Source organism: Danio rerio, chromosome 13, assembly GCF_052040795.2.
Source record: "Danio rerio strain M-AB ecotype USA chromosome 13, GRCz13ab, whole genome shotgun sequence".
Lineage (NCBI taxonomy): Eukaryota > Metazoa > Chordata > Actinopteri > Cypriniformes > Danionidae > Danio > Danio rerio.
Window position 1 is genome coordinate 301,032 of NC_141033.1, and position 20,133 is coordinate 321,164.

Sequence of the window (20,133 nt, forward strand, 5' to 3'; positions counted from 1 at the left end):
CCTGCAGATAGGAATGCAGTCCTTTGAGCATGTCAGGGAAGAAATAAAGGAGAGGTTGAAGGCGGGAAACAAAGCAGATTTCAGCATGCAGCACCTCATTAAATCCAGTTTGCATAGCCGAGAGAGCAAAAAGAGGCTATGCTGTACAGCAACCAGCGGTAATGTATGCCTGAAATCTGGGTATTAACAGCTCAGGATGAACTGCTTCTCAGTGCCTGGGAGAAAAATATCTTGAGGAGGATCTATGCACCAGTTTGTGATCAAGGTGAATGGCGGAAAAGCAGAAATGCAGAAGTAGCAGACCTGTATGGAGAGACAAGCCTGATCACAGAAATAAAGAGGAACCAGTTAAGATGACTGGGCCACTTAGAGAGATTGCCAGATCAGAGAGCTGTTAAGAAAGTGTACAAGCTAAAGCCTGAAGAAAGGAGACGGAGAAAAAAGCTTCTCCTTTATTTCAGCAGAGAGACCATCAACAAAGCACACAAAACAGCAGGATCATTCAGAGTGCAGAACTCACGAGAGTAAAATACCAATCGTATACCTTGTCACGGTGTCATAAGCTGACAAGAAACATCTCCAACTCATAATGATGAAGAGTGTTGACTCTGATTCTCATACAGCTGCTCCCCGATCTCTAGCCTAAACGATAAGCAAGGAAACCATATAGGTGACCCGGCAGCAGTAGCTGCTGTAGGTGACAAAATTACATCAAAAACCCAACACACTGTAGGATGGGCTGCGTAACACCGGGGGTTGTTGATGCAGGGCTCAGGACTATGGAAACCATCAGTAACTGGCTGTGTTCTGAGTAAAAGGCTCTGTATCTGGCTGGTCAGCTTGCGTTGTGCATGAAAGCTCTTCCTGATGGCGAGCAAGCATCAGACCCTCCAGCTCTGGAGCGGAGGTCAGCCAGGCCCATATTACCCAGTTTATTCAGTCATGATAGTATGGCCAAACAGGTACAATTCCACACAGAGACACAGCAAACAACTCACAGCACATGCGGGACAGGACTGGGATGAACTGAACTGGACAATAGGATAAAGTAGAGCTACACGTTTAGGTGGTATTGAGTATTTAGCCAGACAAGGAATAAACAGATATGCAGCTTTCATCTTTAATTAGTAATTGTAGACTCTATTGTGAAATATTTCCTGCATTATAGATCAGATTTCATCTGATAGGTCTTTGAAAACTGAACTAGTGGGTGGGTCGAAAGCTGAATATTCAAGTTACGGAAGATAATGAGGTGAACACTGAGCTCCTGTAAGTATAAAACCAACCACAGACAAGCATCTTCAGACAGACTCTCCTCTCCAAGATCCACCATGGGAACGTCAAACTGGGGAGGGACAAACACAGAGAACCAAACCGTCCATTACTGCTTTCCGAACAACAACTTGTCCTGTACGAAGAGTGTAAAGCCTGAAGCCGAGTACATGGTGGTGTACATTTTTGTGGGTGTAACATCAGTGTTCACCGTGTTCCTGAACTTGTTGGTGATCATCTCCATCTCACACTTCAAGCAGCTCCACACTCCGACCAATGTGTTGATTCTGTCTCTGGCAGTGGCTGATCTGATCGCAGGACTGATTCTCATGCCAGTGCAGGGGATGAAACTGATCGAGCCCTGCTGGTACTTTGGAGAAATGTTCTGCCCAATATTTCCTCTTATCCTCTATACTGTCGTGACAGTATCTCTTGGTAATTTGATCATTATATCAGTGGACCGGTACATTGCTGTGAATGACCCTTTACGATATCCACTGAAGGTCAATAACAGCAGGATTGTTGTTTCCATTGTTGTAAATTGGTTATTTTCCTTTTTTTATTCTTTTTATCTTTTGTATGAAGTTTTACTTCATCCAGACACCACTCACTCCTGTATTGGAGAATGTGTACTTGTTGTAAAGGTGGAATATCTCATATTAGATGCCTTTGTTTGTTTTGCTGCTCCTTGCTCTGTAATTATATCTTTGTATGTGAAAATCTGTGTTGTAGCACACTATCAAGCCAAGAATATAAATGCAGTCACAGACAAGAAGGCCAAATCAGAAAAAAAGGCAGCAAAAACCTTAGGGATTGTAGTGTTTGTTTATCTTCTGTGCTGGATGCCATACTATTTAATTACTCTTTCTCTCGGGCATGATGAAAATGATGTTCTTATCATTAATATAATGTACTGGATGTTATGCATGAATTCCTGTTTGAATCCTCTTATATATGCAATGTTTTATCGATGGTTTAGACTGTCAGCAAAATACATTTTGACTCTGAAAATATTTGAGCCTTCATCAGAATACTTTAACCTGTTCCCAGAAGAGAAATAAGCACTTAAAATCATGTGCAAATGTTAATAAATGGTGTTCTAATCATATAAATGTTTAGACATCATATCTGACTTCTATATTGTGAACATTTATATTTGTAAATGATTATATCTGCTTCAGCTCTTTATTTTGGACTGCAAAACTAGTAATCCTGTACTGGAAGATACATGTCAAAAATATATGAATTATTTTGATGCAGTATCATGACAGTTCTACATTTATATTAAAGCAATGAGTCGATGTTGAATGACTGATATGGGGTAAGAGTGATGCCTAATTATAAATTGCCTCTTTTACCAATAGTATCTGTTTAAATGTAAGCTGGGGTCAGAAATTGAATTATGAACCAATTAATTAACCTGACATCTGATATTATACTCTGTATTTTGATGAATTTAAGCATGCACATTTACAGAAATTTCTTTGTGGTGTTAATTTGAAGTATTTAATTTTGGAATTGCTCTAATTTTTCATTAAAAACTGTCTCCATTTACATTAAGTGCATTCGATTTCTGAATAATGAGCATGATCATTCAGTATATGTATTGTAGTAATATGTAGTAGAGTTTACACTGCAGTCACCCACACAGACATGCACACTGTGAAGACATTGAGCCTTTTTTAATCCACCATCAACTAAATGTTAAAGATTATTGGTCTCGGACATGTTTAGTCCAGTCCTGCTCCTGCAATCAACTGTCCTGGAGTATTCAACCCTAAATCAAACACACACCAACAAGCTCTTCAGGTTAACTTTGATTGTATTCTATACAAATCAGCACCAAAGGCCTCCCAGTAGGCAGATATGAACAAATTACAAACTGTATTTCAGTCTATAATCTATAAATACCAATAGGGTGAGCTAATTAAGCCTAGTTTAACATTAATATTGTGTCAAAACTAAACAAATGTTCAAAAAAATCACTGTTTACATTGCTGATTAGGTTAATTCAATGGGTTCAGGCTTTTGTGGACAGTATACAATATTCTCATAAATATTCTGTATCTGTTGCCACCTTTGATGACAACAGCAAGCCACACAATATATTTGGGAAGGAATTCATTTGTAAATCCGTTTTCAACAATAAGAGCTTGTTTGACTCCAAGTTGTAATTATAAAAATATAACCTCAGTTTACCTAATTTAATTGAATACTTTATTAGTTGTGTTTTGTCTTTCATTTTAAATAAATAACTGTTCTAGGTCAGGGGTGTCCAATCCTGCTTCTGAAGGGGTCAATCAGAAATGTTTCACTCCTGCCCTCATTAAGCACACCTGAACCAGCTAATCAAGATCTTAGTAGGCATACTAGAAACTTCCAGACAGGTGTGTTGAGGCAAACTGAAGGTCAGTCGCCCTCCAGGACCAGGTTTGGACATCGCTGTTGAATGTATGACGTTCTGTGTTGTAATGACTCTTTTGAGACCAATTAAAAATTGTAAAAGCTCTTTATATGACAACATGTTCAACCCTCCAGACAGTCTATTAACACTTCCGACCGATTCACATCAGGAATGATCTCAGTAAACATGAGGGCTGAAGCCTAGCAATTAAAGGTGTTAGATGCGTGCACTAGTGCTGATGCAACCAGAGCTGTGTAGATGAACCACAGCTACCTGCAAACCTTTTATAAAATTAGAAACAAAGTAAGTTGAATGTTTTTATTGTATGAGGTGTTCTAAAACGGAAATGATTAAATGTTTTCTAACACAGTTGTTTACAGTAAAAAATAAAAGCTGCGCACTCCATTAGTTAGCGTTGAAACAATATTTGTTACCAAACACGTGTCAGAATCATTCATTCATTCATTTTCTCTTCGGCTTAGTCCCTTTATTAATTCGGGGTCGCCACAGCGGAATGAACCGCCAACTTATCCAGCAAGTTTTTACGCAGCGGATGCCCTTCCAGCTGCAACCCATCTCTGGGAAACATCCACACTCATTCACACACACACACTCATACACTACGGACAATTTAGCCCACCCAATTCACCTGTACTGCATGTCTTTGGACTGTGGGGAGAACCGGAGCACCCGGATGGAAACCCACGCGAAGGCAGGGAGAACATGCAAACTCTACACAAAAATGCCAACTGAGCCGAGGCTCGACCCAGCGACCTTACATGTCAGAACCATTCAGTATTATTAAGAGTCTCAATCGTCTACATGATACGCCAGCACGGACTCACTTTTAAACAGCGAACAATGGGATCAGCAAGCCCTGAGGTCTTCTGAGTGGCCACAGTTCAAGGATTAAAATCATTTTCAAAACATTCAGTGACCACAGGCCTTCTGGTATATTGAATTGAATTTCTGGTAATTGATTGAGACATGGCACATCATACTGCTGGAAGTAGCTCTCACAGATATCTGTAACCACTGTGGTCATAAAGGGAAGGGCGTGGTCAGCAACAATACATTTAAATGATGCGCAATCAATTTTAAGTTCTACCAGGGAAAATCCCCCACTCAAATAAACCATGGGAATAGTAGCTTCATTTTCCAGTTGGCAGCAGTGAACACCTATAGTAATCTTCTGCTGATGTAGCTCATCTGCTTCAAAGTTGGATGTGTAACCTGCTCAAACATCAATTCAAGTTTACTTGTATTGCTCTTTTCACAATAATCGCTCCAATGCAGCTTCAAAAAAGGTGCACATCATTACATTACAGTTAAAATCTGAAAAGTTATGGAGTTGTGTATAGGATGGGCAGTAATATTAAGAAGGCAACTGCAGAGTTTAGGAGCCATATATGAGAAGTCCTGACCTCCTTTAGTGGACTTTGCTGTTCTAGGTACTACCAGAAGCACAGTGTTTAGAGATCTTAAAGAGCTGGTTGGATTGTGGCGAGACAGGCAGTTGGTTAGATAAACAGGAGCTCAATTATTTAAAGTTTTATAGGTAAAAATTAATATTTGATCATCAATAAGGAACTAAACAGGCAGCCGGTGTAAGGAGGATAACATAGGGGTGATGTGATCATATTTTCTAGACCTGATGAGAATTCTGGCAGTTGAATTTTGATAATAGTTCATTCATTCATTTAGTTTCTTTTCGGCTTAGTCCCTATTAATCAGGGGTTACCACAGCAGAATGAACCGCCAACTTATCCAGCGCATGATTTACACAGCGAATGCCCTTCCAGCTGCAACCCATCACTGGGAAAATTTTGATAATAGTTTGACTGAATAAACTGCACTTCATTAATAGCGGATACATTACAACCACAGAGCAGTGCATTACAGTAATCCAGTCTAGAGGTCATAAAAGCATGAACTAACTTTTCTGCATCTGAGATAGATTACACGTTTCTTAGCTTAGCATTATATTGCCAATGGTGTAAGCAAAGTTATTTTATAAGATAAGTTATTGTAGATTATTACACTAACCCCATTGTCAGATTATTTAGCTTGTTTTAATGAAAAACTCACTTCATTTAAACTCATTATTTCTAAAAACAAGACTATATTTTTGCTTGTCTAGAAACTGCTTCTTGATTTAGTAATTTTTAGATATTTGGACTAGTAACAAGATTAAAATAAAACTCTAAGAAAAGCATTGTTTTTGCAGTGTACAAAGTCTTTATACTAAGAGTTCCCTTTTAAACAATGCAAAGAATAGCTGTGCAATAAGAGCATGACATGCTTTTCAGAATCATGCACGAATCTATGCTTTTCAGTAAGGTGGGCAGAAACAAGCAGAAACTATGTGGTTATCATCTTTAATATTGGCATTGTGTAAATGTGCATGAGATTGTGTGTAAAGTGGAAGGCCATCTCCTCTGTTCTGACAGTTAAGCAACAGCAGAATGTACAAATACAGAAACACTCACTCATCCACTATACATCTGAGATCAGATCAATGCACTTTATGAATATTTAACTAGTGGGTGTGTTTGAGAGCTGAATAATCTAACTTCAGGTGAAACAGGGTGGTCGCTCTGCTTTCCATAAGTATAAAACAGAGTCATGAAAATGATGAAGACCAGGAGCTAAACCGGCAAGCATCCTCACACAGAGTCTTCTCTACAACCGTTCTGTCTGAGGACTGACAAACATGGACAATCGATCACTCCAGTACTGCTTCCCGAACAACAATCTGTCTTGTACCAAAAGTATCCGACCTGAAGCCGAGTACATGGTGGTGTACATTTTTGTGGGCGTAACATCAGTGTTCACCGTGTTCCTGAACTTGTTGGTGATCATTTCCATCTCACACTTCAAGCAGCTCCACACTCCGACCAATGTGTTGATTCTGTCTCTGGCAGTGGCTGATCTGATCGCAGGACTGATTCTCATGCCAGTGCAGGGGATGAAACTGATCGAGCCCTGCTGGTACTTTGGAGAAATGTTCTGCTCCATATTTCCTCTTATCCTCTATGTGGTCGTGGTGGCATCTCTGGGTAACATGATCATCGTGTCAGTGGACCGGTTCATTGCAGTGAATGACCCTTTACGATATCCACTGAAGGTCAACAACAGCAGAGTTGTCATTTCTATAGTTGTGAACTGGGTATTCTCCTTTCTGTATTCCTTTTATTTATTATACGAGTTTTTACTTCATCCGGAAACCACACACACTTGTATTGGAGAATGTGTACTTGTTGTTACACTGGAAAATCTAATAATCGATGCTTTGGTTTGTTTAATGGCACCGTGCTGCATCATCATCCCCTTATATGTGAAGATCTGCTATGTTGCGAAAAGGCAAGCAAAGCATTTAAATTCAGTCACAGAAAAAAAGGCCAAGTCTGAAAAGAAAGCAGCCAGAACCCTGGGCATCGTAGTGCTTGTTTATCTTCTGTTCTGGACTCCCTACTACATCGTGACTCTTTCATTTGGACATGATGAAAACGATGCGCTGATAATTAATGTGATGTACTGGTTGTTATGCATGAACTCCTGCATGAATCCGCTCATCTATGCCATGTTTTATCAGTGGTTTCGAGTGTCTGCAAAATATATATTGACTCTGAAAATATTTGAGCCTTCATCCAAATACTTAAACCTGTTCCCAGAAGCACACATGTAAATACGATGATCCCGATTCAGATAAACAGGTTGGGTTTATGTGTTTAGGGGTTAGTTCACCCACAAATAAAATGAGCTCATCATTGTGTGGTTTCAAACCTTTAAGAGTTCTGTTAAATGCAAAAGAAGATATTTTGAAGAATGCTGAAAACCTGTCCTTAGTAGGACAAACAAATACTGAGGAATGGTTTTCAGCATTCTTCAAACTATCTTCTTTTGCGTTCAACAGAAAAATCTCATAAAGGTTTGGAAAAGTAAATTATGATAAAATATTGACTTTTGGGTGAATAATCCATTTAAGCACTTGTAAAATACTACATGACAGCAGTCTCTGTACATTTATCATATGCCTACTATGAACATTTACGTGTGAGTGACACAATATGTCCCTTATTACTCTCTTAATGGCCTTAAAATGACTAAAATCACAAGCTGGAAAATGATTAATAAGACCTATACAATGCATTTGACATCATAATTATTGTTAATGTGTCCAGTTTCCTAAGTACTGCCTGTTTTGTATGTATATATAGTAATTTAAGACAAAACCACAGAGAGATATAGGAAAATATTACCATTAAACACACAGAATTACAATACACATACAATAAACATACAATAAATGGCAAACACAACATGGAACATACAATATATGGCAAACATATAACGAGAATGGTAATGAAATGGAAATAAGAGAAGTATTGTTCATGAATGTTGGCCTTTGTATGACTGTATATTGAGGTAAAAGCCACACTCAAACACTCAGAGATAAAGAAATCAGGCAATATTTTGAATGTTATCCGATTTCTATGCTTGTAATGTATTACATCTGTGTTAATCATGTTTTTTGTGATGAGTAAAGCATACATTTTTCATCAAAACTCTTTCATTTTGTCTAGAAAATGTGTTTGTGTGATGTGTTTGAATAAAGAAATACATGTTCAGTGTGAGTCTTTTCCTCTAATCTGTGTTTTTAAATTAAAATTGTTTTTAAACTCAATACTGAAAACAGTGAGAGTAAAAATAAAATTTGAAAAACTTTTATTTAAACAATACAATTTTTTTTAATAAAACTTAAATTATATTTATTTAAACTTTTTTATTGTGAAGGTGATGATATATGGTAGTGAATATTGTCCTATATACACACTACCTGACTAAAGTCTTGTCACTTATCCAAGTGTTATGAACAGCAGATAATAACTGGACTCTAGTTGCTGATCTGGTGTCAGAAGTGTCTCTATGAAAGGTGAAGGCCTCTAGATTTTGCTGATTTGAGCTCAATAAATCTGATCATGTCTTGATGTTGACTGATTTGATGAGGACAGTGCGGTCTGACTCTGCTCAGACTAAAGTCTCATCACTGAACAGAAATAATGTCCAGTATAGAATATAAAGTCCTGCTGCAGTGGAGACAGAATGAATATTGTGTCTGACTCCATCATGAGCTTGGAGGACTGCATCCATACATCTCTGACATGACTCACATCACTGATTAATAAAGTCATCTGGAATGAAGAAGAAAGCCTTCAGCAGAGTTCATCAAGAGTCTGTGTGTTCATCTTCAACACCTCCTCCTTCATCAGCTCAATAATGTTGATGTCTGGTGACTGGGCTGGCCAATCCTGGAGCAGCTTGAGCTTCTCTGCTTTCAGGATCTTTGATGTGGAGGCTGAAGTATGAGCAGGAGCGCTATCCTGCTGGAGAATTGTCCCTCTCCTGTGGTTTGTAATGTAATGGGCAGCACAGATGTCTTGATACCTCAGGCTGTTGATGTTGCAGATCTCTCCATACTGAATGACCCCCAAACCATGATTTCTCCTTCACCAAACTTGACTGATTTCTGAGAGAATCTTGGTCCATGCTGGTTCCAGTAGGTCTTCTGCAGTATTGGTGATGATTGGGATGCAGATCAGCAGATGATCCAGCAGAGAAATCCACCTTCAGACACTTTTACACATCATCAACTAGAAGACCAGTTACTATCTGCTGCTCTTACAACTGGGATCAGCGACAAGACTTCTGTCAGGTAGTTTATAAGATAAGATTAAAATGAAATGTTTTGAAATATTATTATAATCTTAATTATTATTACATAATAACATACATAATAAAATTGCTTTGTTCAAATGCACCAAAATATATAGTTAATATTCACTGAGAAATGGATCAAAATATTCATTTTTAATAGGGGGTGTCCTCATTTATGCTGAGCACTGTGTGCAACAAGCAAAAAGGGACATCCTAAAGACACATCTACATTAATAATTGTTCAAATCACTGTAAGACTCACCGCCAGATGCAAAGTACTGCAGCTGCAGTACGCTACATGAGGCCAGCACTGTAAAAAACAAAATAAAAGTCATTTCAATGGTAAAAAACTGTAAAAATGCTGCAGTAAATATGTGTAACCTGCTTAACAGTAAGTTTCCTTAATATATACAGTTAATAGCCGTAAAATCCTTTCCCAGAATTCCCTGCATGACACTTTTTATGCTTTCTTGTTTGGCAATTCGAGTTTTATTCATCCTCCTTCAGCTTAATCCCTTTATTTATCAGGGGTCGCCACAGTGGAATGAACCGCCAACTATTCCAGCATATGTTTTACACAGCGGATGCCCTTCCAGCCGCAACCCAGTACTGGAAAACACCATACACACTTATTCACACACTTCGGCCAATATAGTTGATCAGTTCCCCTATAGCGCATGTGTTTGGACTGTGGGGGAAACCGGAGCACCCGGTGGAAACCCACACCAACACGGGGAGAACAGTTGCATGGTGCCCCTGATGTTCATGGCATTACTGTAGTGTGGTGTGTGTTACAGTGTTCAGCTGTTGTGTGAATGACACTGAGCAGCTTATACATTCTCTGCTTGTGGGAAAAGTTGTGTTATGTTTGTGTAATGAAGTCATGCAGTTCAGAAAATAACAACACATTTCTCAATTCATTATATACTTCATCAGCTAAATGGCAGACATGGAGCCATAAACAGCCTACAAACAGGCTAAATTGTGAACTTGTTCCTGTTGTTTTGAGGCTGTTCAGTTCAATCACAATATTCTCGTGATGCAAGGCAACGTGTGTGGCAACCAAGCTAACCTAAATAGCTGGCATTCCTGGATTAATGCCACATAAATAAACGCCAGCTGTGCCCACTTCAAGCCAACAAGTCTTTTCTAACCTGAGTGACTGTTGTTTCAGGCTGTTTCCCCTGAGGCTCACCAAGCAAAATACTCATTTGTTCAGCTGCAGACGTTTGTGGTCTAAAATATGAATGGACACTTTTAAATTAAGCAGTTCCAAGTGTTCATGTAGAAATAAATAAATAAGTAAATAAACATCGCGGCAGGCCTCACCCGAGTGTTACTGGAGCAGCATGAGCCGCGCTGAGAAAAGAAACAGGAGTCACGTGACAACTCGACTTCAATCTGAGCGTAATTTTTTATGAGATACTAATTTTAAAATACATCAAAAATGCAAACGAGCTTAACGTTTAAGAATGAGAAAGATCCGTCATTTAAAGCCAGATTTACAAAAGCGAGAATCCGCGTAGCCCCGCCCACTCTGCGTCCGTGACTCTGATTGTGTTTGTATGGATGGATGCTGCTACCGCTGGTGCAGATCATAACGGATCCGCCTCACAATAATCGCCGTGTAATATCTGCTCATCTTGAGCCGTCGCTTCGGTGCCGTGTGCCGGTGATGAGCCCCCGGTGAGCGCCTGTGTGTCCGGGATGATGTGTTTGCGGCGGGCGGCGGTGCTGTGCGTGCTGCTGGCGGCGCTGGTGCTCGGCGGCCGGAGGAGGAGCTCCCGCTGCCCCGCGCCCTGCACCTGCAGCAAGGATAACGCGTTATGCGCCAATACCGGAGCCATACCGAGGAGCTTCCCGCAGGACGTCATCTCACTGTGAGCTACAGTCACCAGCAATGATCATAATGATGGAGGTAATAGTGGAGATGATGTGTGATCAGTGCTGCTGTTCTGCTGTCGTTTCAGATCATTCGTCAAATCCGGCTTTACTGAGATCCCCAAAGAGAGTTTCATTCACACACCTGCACTACACCTGCTGTAAGAGCATGAGGATAAGGATGATGATGATGATGCATGCGTGCGTGCGTGGGTGTGTGAGTGAATGTGTGTGTGTGTGCTTAAAGGAGTGTGTGTGTGTGTGTCCTGTGTTAGTGTTACCTTGTCTTCTTTATGTTGAATTCTTTTATGTTATGTCCCCACAAGTGTAGCTATACCAGTCATTTTTGCCCATGTTATTTGGTCCCCATGAGGAAAACAGCTCATAGATCAGATTAAACTGCAGATTGTTGCATGTGAGTGTGTACAGTACAAACATCATTACAGACATGAGGAGAGACCATGAAGATGTATGTAGAAATACCAAGAAGAGGAAGCACATCCAGCAGGAGGAGCTGTGGAGGCCGGAGGAAGCTGAAAGGGCTGCTAACCCTGATTTACCCAGAACACATGAGAGCACAGCGGCCCGACTCACTGCAGAATGACATGTGCAGCTCCACTCTCCTGTGTCCTGCTGCTCTAGAGCTCCACTGGGTCAATATACATGATCCAAACCTCTGCTCACTTCTGCCCACACCGAACGCCGGCTTCAGTGGAGCGGCAGTGGAGATCTGGAGCTGTGGTGCATGTACTGTTCTCTGATGATCCAGCTTCACTGTCTTTCCACATCCAGGAGAGTTACGGTGTGGAGAAGCCCCACAGAAGCGGCCCACCCAGACTGCTGATGCCCAGAGTCAAGCATGGGGGGTCACTGATGGTTTATATAAACATCATGGTATTCCCTAGACCCAATAGTGGTGCTGGATGGGAGCTGGGTCACTGCCGAAGACTACCCAACCATTCTGGAGGAGCATGTGACCCAATGGGTAAAAACGTGTATCAGGATGATGATGCAGTGATACACACAGCAGGACTGGAGGCAGAGCGGTCTGATGAACATTACAGTGAAGCTGAACATCTCCCATGGCCTGCACAGTACCCAGACCTAAACATTATTGAGCACTTTGGGCTGTTTTGGAGGAGTGAGTGAGGAAAGGTTTTCCTCCAGCAGCATCAGTAGTGACCTGAACACTATTCTGAAGAAGAACAGCTCTGACCACTATGCAGGACTCCTGTCTGTCATCCCCAACACCAGCTGATGCTGCATTTAGGAGGAACTACACCAGACTGATCCACTACTGTGCTCTAACACTAGTTTGATTGACTGACCCCTTTATATATATATATAACTCTATAACTCTATAGTCTGTAACTCTATAATTCTCTCTGCTAGTCTCTTCACAGCAAACAGCTTCGACTCTATAAACGAGGATGCGTTCCTCGGTCTCCCTCATCTGGAGTATCTGTGAGTAACAGCAGTAAATCAGCTCATCATCTCAGACAAACTGCTGATCTTATTCGTTGCTTGTTTTTCCTTCTAGATTCATTGAAAACAACCAGATCAAGTCCATATCGCCGTTCGCCTTCAGAGGACTCAAGTCTTTAATTCACCTGTGAGTTTTCCTGGTGTCGCAATAATCAATACATCGACTGATCGATCAGCACATGACCTCAGTTAAGCTTATATTAGGACTTTTTCTTTAAGATCCAATTACAGAATGTAAGTAAATGACCTTAAAAATGAGATGTTTTTGTCTGTTGAAAGTGTTTATTGTTGTTTGCGTTATTAACAGACATGCTGTTGTATAATTCTGATATAATCATTAGCATATAAATGTATTAAAATCACAATAATATCCCTTTACACAATCATTTCTGGGACAATATATCACACAGTAAATATAGTGTCACAGATTTATAGTGTCAGGCCTACACTTGTTTCTGATTTCTGAAGTAAACCACTGTTCTGTTCTGTTCTGTTCTGCTCTGTTCTTTATGAATGTTCCTGCAGAAGTCTGGCGTACAATAATCTGGAGACGCTGCCCAAAGACCTCTTCAAGGGGATGGAAGCTTTGACTAAAGTGTACGTATGTTTTATTAGAGTGAGATTTAAGAGATCATATCAGGATATTTCAACTTTTTTACTTTCTCTTGCAACTCATCTCTAATCACTGATATATTTCCTCTTCATCATGATGACAGCACATAATATTAGACTAGATCTTCTTCAAGACACTAGTGTTCAGCTTAAAGTGACATGTAAAGGCTTCACTAGGGTAATTAGGGTAAAGTTAGGGTAATTAGGCAAGTCATTGTATAACAGTGGTTTGTTCTGGAGACAATCCAACACTAATATTGCTGAAGGGGTGAATAATATTGACCACAGCTGTTTTACATGTTTTCATTCCAGGCAAACTAAGAGAAATAGGTCCCTTTCCAGTAGAAAAAAATATTATAGGAAATATTGTGAAAATGATTAATTAAAATTGTATTTCCTTTATACAAAGAACAATTTGTGCAACAATTATGTACAGAAAAGGAAAAAAAAAAATAGTTTTTTGTATCGTAAAGGCACAGTTCACCCAAAAATAAAAGTTGACTCCCTATTTACTCTCCATCAAGTGTGTCTAAATCTTTGAGTTTCTTCTGTTGAACACAAAAGAGGATATTTTTAAAAATGCTGAAAACTGGTACCCATTGACTTCCAAAGTATTAGTTTTCTATGGAAGTCAATGGTTACAGGTTTCTAACATTCATTCATTCATTTCCTTTTGGCTTAGTTCCTTTATTAATATGGGGTCACCACAGTGGAATGAACCACCAACTTATCCAGCATGTTTTACGCACCAGATGCCCTTCCAGTTGCAACCCATCTCTGGGAAACATCCACACACACTCATAAACCACAGATAATTTTAGCCTATCCAATTCACCTGTACTGCATGTGTTTGGACTGTGGGTGAAACCGGAGCACCCGGAGGAAACCCATGCGAACGCAGGGACAGGGAGAACATGCAAACTCCACACAGAATCTCCAAGGGGTGTCCAAACTCAGTCCTGGAGGGCCGGTGTCCTGCAATGTTTAGTTCCAACCTCAATCAGACACACTTGGGCTAGCTATTTAAGCTCTTTCTAGGCTTTCTAGAAACATCCTTGCAGGTGAGTTGAGGCAAGTTGGAGCTAAACTATGCAGGACACCGGCCCTCCAGGAACGAGATTAGACACTCCTGCTCTAAACCATACCAACACATTACATTACACCAAAAACACAACGTAATGTACTTTAAGCACCATCGTGTGCATGCTCTACAGACTGCTTCATCACTTTGTGTCTGATGTGTGTGTGTGTGTGTGTGTTCAGGGATCTGAGAGGGAATCTGTTCAGCTGTGACTGTAAGCTGAAGTGGTTGGTGGACTGGATGTTTCACACAAACGCTACAGTGGATCAGATCTTCTGCAACGGCCCTGAAGGGTACCAGGGGAAAAAAATCAACGATCTGGAGGCGCAGACCTTCGACTGCATCACCACAGGTTGGTATTGATCAACACACACATGAGCTTATGACAGTAGCAGATTTCCTTGTTGGGATGAATTTCTGAAGCGTTTATCATATTATCACCATATTTACTTTACAGGTGTAATATTAGCGTGATATTACTGGTGGCATTTTACAATGAGGTTTCGTTTGTTACTGTGTTTACTAACATGATTAATTATGAACAATACAGCATTTATTAACATGAGTTCAGCATTTACGAATGCATTATTAACATCCAAGTTCATGCTTGTTACCATCAACTAACAATCAACAGCTGTATCTTCATCACCAAACATGAACACATACTGCCATTGTTGTTATTGTAGTGTTACCATATTATACATTATTACATTAACAGCTATACTAACCAAAAATACTCCTAGTGCATTGCTTTATTGAATAATCAGGGTTGTTGCACCATTTTAAAAGTAAAATTTAATGCTTTTTAAGACCTCAACAAATATAATTCAAGACCCCAAAATTGTATAATTTCTTTGGAATAAGCAACTCAATTTAGTGTTCACGTTAGATTTAAATAAATTGTGCCTCGTCACAGTATGGTAGTACCTGCTTTTTGGGTGTCTGGTGGTGAAATAAACGGTTATAGCTGACTGTGAGGGGGCGTCTGAACTAGAGCTGTAATCAGGCTATAAAAGTTAGGCCCGATAGAGCCCGAACCCGACAAGTACATTTTGATTGACAGCTTTTTAAAAGCCCGAACCCGTTTATAGCCTGACATTATATAAATGTGCACATGCACACAGCTCTATTGTCTTTTTTCATGAATGAGTCGTTTATAACATTACTTATTCATAACATAAGCTACAGGCCAAGCTGAAACCAAAAAATGAAAATAAGCCCTCTGTAACATGTAACATCTCAACACTCTCAATAGGCCCGGGTACACACACTTAACCTTTAAACTGGCTAACGCACCAATAAAAATAAGTAAATAAAATAAGTCTTTCTTAGCAAATTAATTAAAATAAATGATGAATGATGACGGGTATTTGGCACTAACGAAATTAAGAAAGAAATAAAGTCCGACCCAACAAAGATCTTCAGCTCTAGTCTGAACTAGTAACATTGTTAGGTCGAGCTGCAAACAATGCAGGGATTAACCTGGACCCGCTATGACTAACTGCTGCAACGTCCCGCGGATGCTTTGAGCCTCATGGTCTCTAACGAAAAGGTCTTTTTGCAGAATTTACACATTGCCTCATCGCCACGTCGTTAAATTTACACTTTCCCATCTTTGCATTTTGAACCTCACCCCGTCAACCGCGTAATGACAGCACACAGATGCAGACCAACGTCAGCGCCTGTAGCCGACCTGCCGTAATAATCTAATAAATCACGGAGACGGTCATTTCTCTCCTGTTTCACACATACTGAATTAATCAACTATTAGATGTTTTACGATGGACCACTGTTCAGCCACCAGCTGAAAATTCAATACCTACAGCCACTTTACGGTGAAATTTAAGACAATTTAAAACCTTAATTTCCCGGAGTTTAATTTAAGACTTTTTAAGGACCCGCAGGAACCCTCATAATTCTGTGCAGAATAAACAAATGTTTCAACTAAATGGCCAAAAGTATGAAAGGAAATACTCTACAGTAAAACCTCTATAGTAAATGTTTTTAGTGTGTTAAAATCCACAGAACGTATAAGATATAAGTTTTGATATGAGATTATTTCTCTTCCCTCATTGTCAGAGTATTCTGCTTGTTTCTATAAAAAACTCTCTTCTATTTGACTCATTATTACTCAAAACAACACAATTATTTTGCAGGGGTCTGTTCTTCGTACGTGGATTACTCAGTTAGCTGGATTTGGATATTGACGATTTGACACGATCCAGGATCGTTTCGTTCTTCAAAGCTGATCTGAGAGTTGTTGTCATAGCAACAGTTCTGCTAGGTCAAACCTGATCGGGAGCAGGTTCAATTCATATAAACAGGATTAAATCAGCTCAGTTCAAGCAAAGATAATACAGAAAGTATGTGCTGAATTCTGATATTTTCTTACAGTAGTAGTTATATATACTTGGGAAAATGGTACATATTTTTAAACTATATATATAAAGTTATAGTCATTAATAAAATAAATAAAGTTATACATATTAATAAAACGTATGCAATCTGCACCCTCGAAATGAAAGTACAAAGACTGCCACCTGGTGGTGCAAAGAGAAAACTTATTGATATTAACTTTTTAGATCGCTTTAGTACAAATTGTGTATAATAGAAATGCACAATATGTGACTTTTTTTTTTAAAGCAGTAATACATTTATGCAGTCATAAACATGTTTTGATAGTTAATATGCCGGTTATTTGATGCTTCACAAAAGTTGCAGACGCCTTTACCAATATGAAAATGCTTTTGTAAACAACCAGTTATTCTTTACACCGATTAAAAAACGGCTACTATAATAAAGAAAATCTTTTCTAAATGTAGAACTAAATACACTGATTTGCATTGAAATACATGATGAATACTCTTGTCTTGACAAATGAAAGTGTAAAGCCTGCAGCTCACAACAAATGTGGAAAGTTCTTGCGTGTCATATTAAACAAACCGGTTACTGCTAATTTGATGTAATTTTGCTCACATGGATAATTGAATATTAATCAGATGATGTCATTACGCTGCTGTGCCGTCAGCCAATCGCTGCATTGCTGATCATGATTTCGAGGATCGATAGATCTGTCCTTCATAACACACGCAGCGATCTCAGATCAGTTCATCCAGACGTTCTAATCTGATTCGCGAACTTGTTTGAAGAACCAAATTAGCCAGAGATCAGTTATCAAGATTAAAAGATCCAGGATCTGCCAAATCATCTCAGATCATTTAAGCCAGGTACGAAGAACGGACCCCTGGTCTAGAAAATGCTTCTTGATTTAAGAGTTTAGATATTTGGAATAGAAACAAGACACATAATTGAATGCTATATTGTGTAAGTAGCATATAACTCTTACCTCATAAGAGCTGTGTGTTGTTCTTGTGCTTCAGATTTTACCCTGCTGAAGTCTCTGGAGTTTCAGTCCATCTCAGTGGAGGCTTTTTCCTTCGCTGGTGATCAGTTCGTAGTTTTCGCTCAGCCCTTCAGCGGCAGATGCAGCTTCATGGAGTGGGATCACGTGCAGATGGAGTTCAGAAACTTCGACAACATCACGAGTAAGCAAACCGTGTCAGCATCAATGACATTACAGATCTGTCTTTATTTCCAGGATGAGCCACAGCATTGGTTTCAAACTCAAATCCTGGAGGAGCTCTGCATAGTTTAGCTCCGACTCACACCTGCTCAATAGTCTTTAGTAGTCTCGAACACCTTGTAGATCTGCGGCCCTCCAGGAATCCAGTTTGAGACCCATGCTTTACAGTAATATATATGTGCAAGCATGTACCCTTCATTATCCTCAAACTGAAATGATATTCAACCCAACAAACATGTAATCTCAGCACTATATCCCCTCTGTAGGCACATCCACGGTCATCTGCAAACCTCTAGTCATCGACAGCCAGCTCTTCATCATAGTAGCTCAGCTGTTCGGCGGCTCGCACATCTTCAAGCGCGACGTCTCCGCAAACAAATTCATCAGAATCCAAGACATCGACATCCTGAAGATCCGCAAGCCCAACGACGTGGAAATCTTCGAGGTAGACGGAGAGTCCTTCTTCATCATCGCCGACAGCTCGAAAGCCGGCTCCACCACCATCTATAAGTGGAACGGAAACGGGTTTTACTCCTACCAGTCGCTCCATCCTTGGCACCGCGACACCGATGTGGAGTATCTGGACATTTCTGGAAAACCGCATCTGATTTTATCCAGCAGTTCGCAGAGGCCTGTTGTTTACCAGTGGAGCCGGGGCAGCGCTCAGTTCGAGAGGCGCACTGACATCCCGGAGATGGAGGATGTGTTCGCGGTCAAACATTTTACGGTGAAAAACGAGCTGTACATCTGCCTGACGCGCTTCATCGGCGACTCCAAAGTGATGCGGTGGGATGGCAGCATGTTTACGGAGATCCAGACCGTGGCTTCCCGGGGCTCCATGGTGTTCCAGCCGTTCTCCGTGGCCAGCTGGCAGTACGCCATCCTGGGCAGCGATTACGCCTTCACACGGGTCTACCGCTGGGACGCCAAGAAGAGGCAGTTCGTTCCCTTCCAGGAGCTGAACATCCAGGCGCCCAGGGCTTTCTCTCTGGTGTTCATCGATAACAGGGAGTTCCTGCTGGGGTCCAGTTTTAAGGGGCAAACGCGGATATATGAGCATCTGGTGCTGGACCTGAGCAGCTGAAGACACTCATGAAGCTGCTGTTCAGTGGAGACACCGAGGTCATGTTTCATCCTCAAATCCTACTTTGTATTTCCATTATTTTATGAGAGAGAGCATATTAACCCAAAGATTAATATTAAATAAATTGAGTAAATCAGGCTCAGATCCTGTAGTGTGAACTAGGCATTACATCGTCAGGAGTGGGCCCGACTCAGCATGTAGAATCACCTTTGGTTTCGGGATGAAACATGACCAGGATGTTCTGCTTCTCAGCATGAAGACTCTTCCAGACTCTCTGCATGCTGGAGCCGCTAAATGAGATTGTGTTTTGAAATGATCGATTAACGTCTGTTGTATGTTTACTTTGTGACTGCCGTACTTTCTTTAAAATACTCGCTCTTCTATTTATAAACGTGTCTATCTGGACATCTCGACCTGTAAATACAGTATTTTTATGTGGTGACTTATATTTGATATGCAGGCTGTAGATTTGATACACATGTTGAGCGTTTGGTTTATAAAGTAGCGTGTCGTGTTCTCATTGGTTTTTAGCATCTGTGTGTGTGTTTGGACTGTGGATTAATGGCCTGATGTCAGTACGTTTTCAGCAGGATGCCATGATTTGAAGCAATTCTGTCCACAAATGACATTATTGTGGGTTTGTGCATGCAGATTCATGCCTACACTTTTGGAAACTCTGATACTAACTTTAAATAAAGATTTGTCAGAATGTTAAACCTTTATATCGTCAAATAACGCTGGTTTATTTGTCAATATGCAGCTCTGTATCATGTGACGTATCAAAATGTCATTTAAATATCATTTAGTCAGCGCAATCTTTATATTAACTGCAAAAATGCGTAAGCCTGGTTTCTAGTCCAAATATCTAAAAACTCTTAAATCAAGAAGTGTTTTCTAGACAAGTAAATGATGTAGATTTCTTTTCAGAAATAATGTCCAAAATAAGTGGGTTTTTCTATAAGACAAGCTTAATAATCAAGACAACACTAAATAAGCATTTCTGCAGTGCGTTA

General features: G+C 40.1%; 5 protein-coding genes across 9 annotated transcripts in view; 4 read left to right on the forward strand and 1 right to left on the reverse strand.

Moving 5' to 3' along the window:
* The window catches only part of vit (vitrin), a 65,914-nt gene extending 54,742 nt beyond the window's left edge, over positions 1-11,172 (reverse strand). For 3 of the 4 annotated variants that reach the window (XM_087278694.1, XM_087278695.1, XM_087278692.1), the window contains exons 1-3: positions 10,724-11,172; positions 10,549-10,630; positions 9,657-9,704 (exon numbers count right to left, since the gene is read on the reverse strand). The gene's annotated coding sequence lies outside the window, so the exon portion shown is untranslated. Of the gene's footprint in view, positions 1-9,656; positions 9,705-10,548; positions 10,673-10,723 lie in introns of those variants that run through there. The other variant, XM_087278718.1, reaches the window with a different exon arrangement.
* nrxn1b (neurexin 1b) overlaps positions 1-20,133 on the forward strand; it is a gene marked incomplete at its 5' end in the record, with an annotated part of 604,334 nt that overhangs the window by 181,425 nt on the left and 402,776 nt on the right.
* On the forward strand, positions 1,310-2,333 carry LOC137487455 (trace amine-associated receptor 13c-like). The gene has a single exon (XM_087278725.1). It carries the CDS (start codon positions 1,332-1,334, stop codon positions 2,331-2,333), a length of 1,002 nt encoding a protein of 333 aa, XP_087134851.1. The 5' UTR covers positions 1,310-1,331.
* Positions 1,856-9,350, forward strand: LOC147840952 (trace amine-associated receptor 6-like). Its single transcript, XM_087278727.1, has one exon. It carries the CDS (start codon positions 6,390-6,392, stop codon positions 7,362-7,364), a length of 975 nt encoding a protein of 324 aa, XP_087134853.1. The 5' UTR covers positions 1,856-6,389; the 3' UTR covers positions 7,365-9,350.
* On the forward strand, positions 10,929-19,842 carry lgi1a (leucine-rich, glioma inactivated 1a). 2 transcript variants are annotated; one of them, XM_087277514.1, is made up of 9 exons: positions 10,929-11,274; positions 11,365-11,436; positions 12,668-12,739; positions 12,816-12,887; positions 13,286-13,475; positions 13,540-13,789; positions 13,829-14,805; positions 17,834-17,998; positions 18,303-19,842. In XM_087277514.1, the coding sequence occupies exons 7-9, from the start codon at positions 14,610-14,612 to the stop codon at positions 19,118-19,120; spliced, it is 1,179 nt and encodes a 392-aa protein (XP_087133640.1). In that variant the 5' UTR covers positions 10,929-11,274; positions 11,365-11,436; positions 12,668-12,739; positions 12,816-12,887; positions 13,286-13,475; positions 13,540-13,789; positions 13,829-14,609; the 3' UTR covers positions 19,121-19,842.